The 7310-nt window shown below is 44.4% G+C and overlaps 1 protein-coding gene across 1 annotated transcript; it reads left to right on the top strand.

Moving 5' to 3' along the window:
- Nucleotides 1–4264: 4264 nt before the first annotated feature.
- Nucleotides 4265–6836, top strand: LOC115199154 (pleckstrin homology-like domain family A member 1). The gene is made up of 2 exons (XM_029761766.1): nt 4265–4935; nt 5676–6836. The coding sequence occupies exon 1, from the start codon at nt 4451–4453 to the stop codon at nt 4907–4909; it is 459 nt and encodes a 152-aa protein (XP_029617626.1). The 5' UTR covers nt 4265–4450; the 3' UTR covers nt 4910–4935; nt 5676–6836.
- The last annotated feature ends 474 nt before the right edge of the window (nt 6837–7310 follow it).

Genomic DNA, 7310 nt, shown 5'->3' with positions numbered 1-7310 from the left:
AACATTGAGTTACAGGCCCGGCCCACAGAACAGACTCAATTTGTCAGGGAATGAACACTAAGGTGGCAAGCGTTCCATGGGGATGCTGGCCCATGTTGACTCCAAAGCTTCCCACAGTTGTAAAGCTGGCTGGATGTCCTTCGGGTGGTGGACCGTTGGTACACACTGGAAACTGTTGAACAAAGAACCCAGCAGTGTTGCAGTTCTTGACACTCAAACTAGTGCGCCTGGCACCTACTACCATAGCCCGTTGAAAGGCAATTAAATAGTTTCTCTCAATGCCACACACAAAGTCTCAAGGCATAAAAATAATTTTACCTGTGTCCTCCCCTTAATCTACACTGATTTAAGTGACATCAATAAGGAATCCTAGCTTTCATCTGGTCAGTCTGTCATGGAAAGAGCAAGTGTTAATGTTTCATACGCTCTGTGTATATTGAACAAAAATATAAACAACAATTTTACTGAGTTACAGTTCATAGGAAATCAGTCAATTGAAATTGTCATTAGGCCCTAATCTATGGATCTCACATGACTGGACAGGGGTGCAGCCATGGGTGGGCCTGGGGAGTATTGGACCACCCACTGGCAAGCCAATCCTAGACAATCAGAATGAGTTTTCCCCACAAAGGGGATTTATTACAGACATAAATACTCCTCAGCACGCCCTCAGACGATCCCGCAGGTGAAGAAGCCGGATGTGCAGGTCCTGGGCTGGCGTGGTTACACAACGTTGGACGTACTGCTAAATTCTTTAAAATGACGACAGAGGCGGCTTATGGTAGAGAAATGGACATTCAGTTCTCTGGCAACAGTTCTGTTGGACATTCATGCAGTCAGCATGACAATTGCACCCCCCCCTTTAACTTGAGGCATCTGTGGGAGTGTGCTGTCTGACAGAACTGCACATTTTGGTGGCCTTTTATTTTCCCCAGCACAAGGTGCACCTGTGTAATGTTCATGCTATTTAATCAGCTTCTTGATATGCTACACCTGTCACGTGGATTTATTATCTTGGCAAAGGAGAAATGTTCACTAGCAGGGATATAAACAAATGTGTGCACAACATTTGAGAGAAATCAGCTTTTTGTGAGTATGGAACATTTCTGGGTTCTTTTACTTCAGCTCATGAAACATAGGTCCAACACTACATTTAGTGTTTATATTTTTGTTCAGCACATATACATATATACAGTATCTACGGTCTCACCACTGAAATGAAGGACCAGATGACAGAGCTCAACGGAAGTGCCCATTGTATTCTCGTAGAGAGGTGAGAGCCAAGCGTTCTACAGATTGTATTCTAGTGGAGAGGTGAGAGCCAAGCGTTCTACAGATTGTATTCTCGTGGAGAGGTGAGAGCCAAGCGTTCTACAGATTGTATTCTCGTAGAGAGGTGAGAGCCAAGCGTTCTACAGATTGTATTCTCGTGGAGAGGTGAGAGCCAAGTGTTCTACAGATTGTATTCTCGTGGAGAGGTGTGAGCCAAGCTTTCTACAGATTGTATTCTCGTAGAGAGGTGAGAGCCAAGCGTTCTACAGATTGTATTCTCGTGGAGAGGTGAGAGCCAAGCGTTCTACAGATTGTATTCTCGTGGAGAGGTGAGAGCCAAGCGTTCTACAGATTGTATTCTCGTGGAGAGGTGAGAGCCAGGCGTTCTACAGATTGTATTCTAGTGGAGAGGTGAGAGCCAGGCGTTCTACAGATTGTATTCTCGTGGAGAGGTGAGAGCCAGGCGTTCTACAGATTGTATTCTCGTAGAGAGGTGAGAGCCAAGCGTTCTACAGATTGTATTCTCGTAGAGAGGTGAGAGCCAAGCGTTCTACAGATTGTATTCTCGTGGAGAGGTGAGAGCCAAGCGTTCTACAGATTGTATTCTCGTGGAGAGGTGAGAGCCAAGCGTTCTACAGATTGTATTCTCGTGGAGAGGTGAGAGCCAAGCGTTCTACAGATTGTATTCTCGTAGAGAGGTGAGAGCCAAGCGTTCTACAGATTGTATTCTAGTGGAGAGGTGAGAGCCAGGCGTTATACAGATTGTATTCTCGTAGAGAGGTGAGAGCCAAGCGTTCTACAGATTGTATTCTCGTAGAGAGGTGAGAGCCAAGCGTTCTACAGATTGTATTCTCGTAGAGAGGTGAGAGCCAGGCGTTATACAGATTGTATTCTCGTAGAGAGGTGAGAGCCAGGCGTTCTACAGATTGTATTCTCGTGGAGAGGTGAGAGCCAAGCGTTCTACAGATTGTATTCTCGTGGAGAGGTGAGCGTTCTACAGATTGTATTCTCATGGAGAGGTGAGAGCCAAGCGTTCTACAGATTGTATTCTAGTGGAGAGGTGAGAGCCAAGCGTTCTACAGATTGTATTCTCGTGGAGAGGTGTGAGCCAAGCGTTCTACAGATTGTATTCTAGTGGAGAGGTGAGAGCCAAGCGTTCTACAGATTGTATGAAACATGTCACAAATACATTATGCTACTTCCTGCCTTCAGAAAGTATTCATACCACTTGACTTATTCCACATTTCCTGTTAGCCTGAATTAAAAGTGGATGAAATAGTTTTTTCTCTCTCACCCATCTACACAATATTCCATAATGACAAAGTGAAAACATGTTTGTAGAAATGTTTGATAAGAAATATTGAATTTACATAAGTATTCACGCTCCTTTGCTATGACACTAAATTGAGCTCAGGTGCATCCAATTTCCTTTGATCATCCTTGAGATGTCACTACAACTTGATTGGAGTTCACCTGTGGCCAATTAAATAGTTTGGACATGATTTAGAAAGAAACCTGAAACACACCTGTCTATATAAGGTCCCACAATTGACAGTGCATATCAGAGCAGAAACTATACCATGAAGTCCAAGGAACTGTCTGTAGATCTCTGAGATAGAATTGTGATGAGGAATATATCTGGGGAAGAGTATAAAACAATTTCTAGAGTGTTGAATGTTTCTAAGAGCATAGTGGTCTCCATAATTAGGAAATTGAAAAAATATGGAACTACCCAGACTGCCTAGAGGTGGCTGTCTGACCAAACTGAGCAACCGGGCAAGAAAGACCTTGGTCAGGGAGGTGACCAAAAGCCCAATGACCATTCTGACAGAGTTCCTTAGCTGAGATGGGAGAACCTGCCAGAAGGACAACAGTCTCTACAGCACTTCACCAATCTGTGCTTTTTGGGAGAGTAGCCAGACGGAAGCCACTCCTAAGAAAAAGGCACATGACAGCATGCCTGGAGTTTGCAGAAAGGCATGTGAAAGACTGAGATAATAAGGCAAAAGATTGTGGTCAGATGAAACAGAAATGAAACTCTTTGGCCTAATGCAAAGCACTATGTCTAGAGAAAACCAGACACAGCTCATCACCCTTCTAACACCATCACTACTGTGAAGCATGGTGGTGGCAGCATCATGTTATGGGGATGCTTTTCAGCGGCAGGTCCTGGGAGACTGGTAAGGATAGAGGGAACAATGAATGGAGCCAAATTGAGGCAAATCCTTGATGAGAACCTGCTTCAAACCACCTTAGACTGTGGCAAAGATTTACGTTCCAACAGGACAATGACCCCAATCACACAGCCAAAGCAATGCTGGAACGGCTTCAGAACAAGAATGTGAAAGTCCTTGAGTGGCCCAGACTTGAATCCCATTGAAAATCTGTGGAAAGACTTGAAGATTGCTGTTCAGTGCCACCCCCATCTAGTTTAAGAGCTTGTGAAAATCTGCAAGGAAGAATGGGAGAAAATCCCCAAATCCAGATGTGCAAATCTGGTACAGACATACCCAAGACAACTCAAATCTGGAATTGCCGCCAAAGGTGCTTCTGCATTAAAAAGTATTGACTCAGTGGTGTGAATACTTATGTAAATGCAATATTTCTGTATTTCATTATTAATAAATGTATCAATACATTTGCTAAAATTTCTAAAAACATGTTTTCACTTTGTCAATATGGGGTATTGTGTGGAGATGGGTGAGGAAAAAAATAACAATTTCATCCATTTTGAATTCGGGCTGTAACACCAAATGTGGAATAAGTCAAGGGGTGTGAGAACTTTCTGAAGGCAGTGTATACTTGACTCAAGACATTCACTCGCCTTGAGTTCTTAATTAAATTGTATAGGCCCATTTGATTTCCAATATAACATTGATCCTCGCTGCACTGTGCTGGAGAGGCACTCTGACATGTGAGTCCTCTTTCCGCTGGATGTCACTCGGGGGGCGGTCCACAAGCTCGAGAAAACCCCAATCAAACTGTGCGTATCAGTCACTCCAGCGACCGCTGCCGACGAACTAGTACCAAATACCCTGCACACACATCCACGAGTTCCACAGCACATAGTAACCCACTCACTGCAGTGACCATTTCAGCATCCGATGCCTTTACCTCTACGGGCAAGGAGAATAAGAAGTGTTTGCATTTGCTGAGGAAATTGGGGCGTTTTCTCAAGATGCTGGAGAACGGCGGCAAGGTGCTGAAAGAGGGGCTTCTGGAGAAGCGAAGCGACGGTTTGCTGCAGCTGTGGAAGAAGAAGCACTGCGTCCTCACGGAGGACGGGCTTCTGCTTCACCCGCCGAAGCAGCACGACCATCCGCACCATTACAACCACCACGGCGGCGGAGACACTGGCAAAGTCAAGGAGCTGCACTTCTCCAACATGAAAACTGTGGACTGCGTCGAGAGGAAAGGGAAATACATCTACTTCACGGTGGTCATGTCGGAGGGCAAGGAGATCGATTTCAGGTGTCCACAGGACGAGGGCTGGAACGCCGAGATAACTTTGCAGATGGTGCAATACAAAAATAGGCAGGCCATCCTGGCGGTGAAGTCGACCAGACAGAAACAGCAGCTCCTCGTTGTTCAGCTCCCGGGACAGAAAATGATTCGGAGCTCGCCAAACGTTGCGTGACCTGCGCCTTGGACATTCGACATGCGGTAAGACATCAGAGAGAGGTCTTAGCAGGCTTGATTACAAATTACTACTTAGCCCCTTAGAAGTGGAAATCCTCTGCGGGGAAATTGCTTGGATATACGTTCCCCGGCAACGTTTGATATTTGACCCAAGGCTCAGGATATGAGGCTCACCTACCCGATAAACATGGGTTTACGCGCGGCGATGTCGGCAGGGGAAGCTTTGATGCTGTTAAATCAGCATGCATTGTTCCAGATGCTTGTAGCCTCCTCAAATTACAGTCTCCTACATAAAAATACACTACATTGGCCATTCCAACAAGGAGAGTCTGCAATGTTATAGGTCTTAACTTTTTGCCTAATTACGTTTTAATGTTTTATTATTCACTATTATTATGCTATTATTCATTATTATTGGTAAGGCATATTATGGTCCAGTTACCATCGGCACTTAATTGTTCGTAAAAATAAGTAATATTTAATGAAATGGTTTAATATTATATTCATTTTAGAGTAAGGGTTCAAACACTGCCAGTGCTGTCACTGTCTTCTAAACATTCTTTGGAGCCATTGGGCTGCGTTTACACAGGCAGACCAATTCTCATCTTTTTCCATTCATTGGGCAAAAGATCAGAATAGGGCTGCGTGTTTAAACGCAGCTCAAGAAAGCCACGCTATTTATGTTCAGGTGTAGTCTACGGAGATTCCTCTCCTCGTGTCACGCACTGCCACCTCTGAGATGGTCTAATTTATTGTATCCGCAGGTCAATTGGACATTCAGAGGAGGCATCGATGGACTCCGGCTGCATCTCCCGGCCTCACAAAAGGAGCATCACACCCTGCGGAAAGCATCTCTTAATTTAACTGTTGTTCGGTCCTGACAACAGCAGCAGTCTTTTCCAAGTCCTATTTTTCATTAGCGACTCTGTATTTGAGAGAGATGGACACTGATGGACAAAGCTCTGCTAAAGCACGAGTGAAAACAGCTGTATTCTAACGGGCGATTCTCTGCCATCCCTTATTTATTAGATTGTGTATATATGTTTTATCTTTACAGTGTCATTGACTAATGTACAACGTGGTTGTTGCTGGAGTTGAAACTGAAAGCTATGCTCGGAGATTCCGTAGGACAGTATAATGTTTAGAAATGGTTGGAAATAAGCCTCAGTATCGTTGTGATCCTAGTGGGATGGTTGATTGTGTTGCACCTTTAAGGATGTACTATAGTCCTTTCACTTCTATTATGTCTTAAGTTGTGAGTAGCACGTCCTATTGTACAAACATGCCGTGATACACATCCTCATTCTTTTATTGAACCAAAGACATAGCTATAGTTACATTTTCCTGCCAAGTGTAGTTGACTGTAAAAATGACAGGATGTTTCGATGATGAGGGAAAAGTTGACAAATCTTTTATTTGTTTCATTTCTCCATAAATCAGACTTTTTGTGATTATCCTCGTGCCAGATATGGCGCCCATGTTACATTTGCATTACAACTATGGAACACGGTTTGACTTTAGGAAGCAACATGTGTCAACGCTGCATATTCTTTTGGGAGTCTTAAATCTGTACAGATTAGAAACTGCAGTCCTGTTCAGTGGCAACTGATAGAAAGAAAGGTATCCTAGTGAGCAAAACTGGTTGAAAATACATCATTTCAATGGCAAAAATGGCCGAAAGGACTTATTTTCAACCAGTTTTGCCAAGAGCAAGTCATTAGGCTAAAAATTCATCACCATCTTTCCTGAGGAAGCTATGCTGAGACTGTTGAGTTGCCCCTCACACCACCCCCAGGTGTGTCAGCGTTGTCCTCACCTTAACCCACGTCTCCTTTTTTACAAACTTACTGTTATTCAGTTGGGTTCTTATTTTGATGTGAGAGCTATTTTCATACTTCTGAAATATACATTCCATTTCAAATGAACAGCATCTCGTGTGATTTCCTGCTATGTAGTGCATAGAAACAGCTTGCAGGGAGAACATGTGCCATTTAAATCCCCAGCAGATGTGTGTTCAATAGCTGTGTGTAGTGTTGCCTGTCTCAACCCTTCCATGCTAACAGCCTGTGAACTTCTCACCCCTATTTCCTGGGCTAAATGTAGAAGCTGTTGCTGTTCTGAGAATAATATTTTACCGTCAGCCTTCAGACTGAGACAAACTGCCATCCGTGGCGCGACAACACACGTGTCTCCCTGCCTCTCTCCATTAAGCTCATTTATACTACAGGGGGTGAAACGTGGATGACAGCGCCATTTCTACTCCTCCGCATGACATTTTGGCGGGGGGGGGGGGGGCACTTGTGCATGCCCTTTGGACTGCTCAAAGCCACGTCAAGCCATGAAGGAGGTGCTAGGCTGGGACACTGTGTAAGACATCCACCATCCACCCTGGAGGCCTC

The sequence above is a fragment of the Salmo trutta genome, chromosome 8 (genome assembly GCF_901001165.1).
Source record: "Salmo trutta chromosome 8, fSalTru1.1, whole genome shotgun sequence".
Lineage (NCBI taxonomy): Eukaryota > Metazoa > Chordata > Actinopteri > Salmoniformes > Salmonidae > Salmo > Salmo trutta.
The sequence above is the reverse complement of the archived record's forward strand: the minus strand, read 5'-3'. Positions and strand labels throughout refer to the sequence as shown.

Excerpts from the sequence above, each read along its gene's own strand:
- LOC115199154 (XM_029761766.1), top strand. The coding sequence starts at position 4,451 with ATGCTGGAGAACGGCGGCAAGGTGCTGAAAGAGGGGCTTCTGGAGAAG.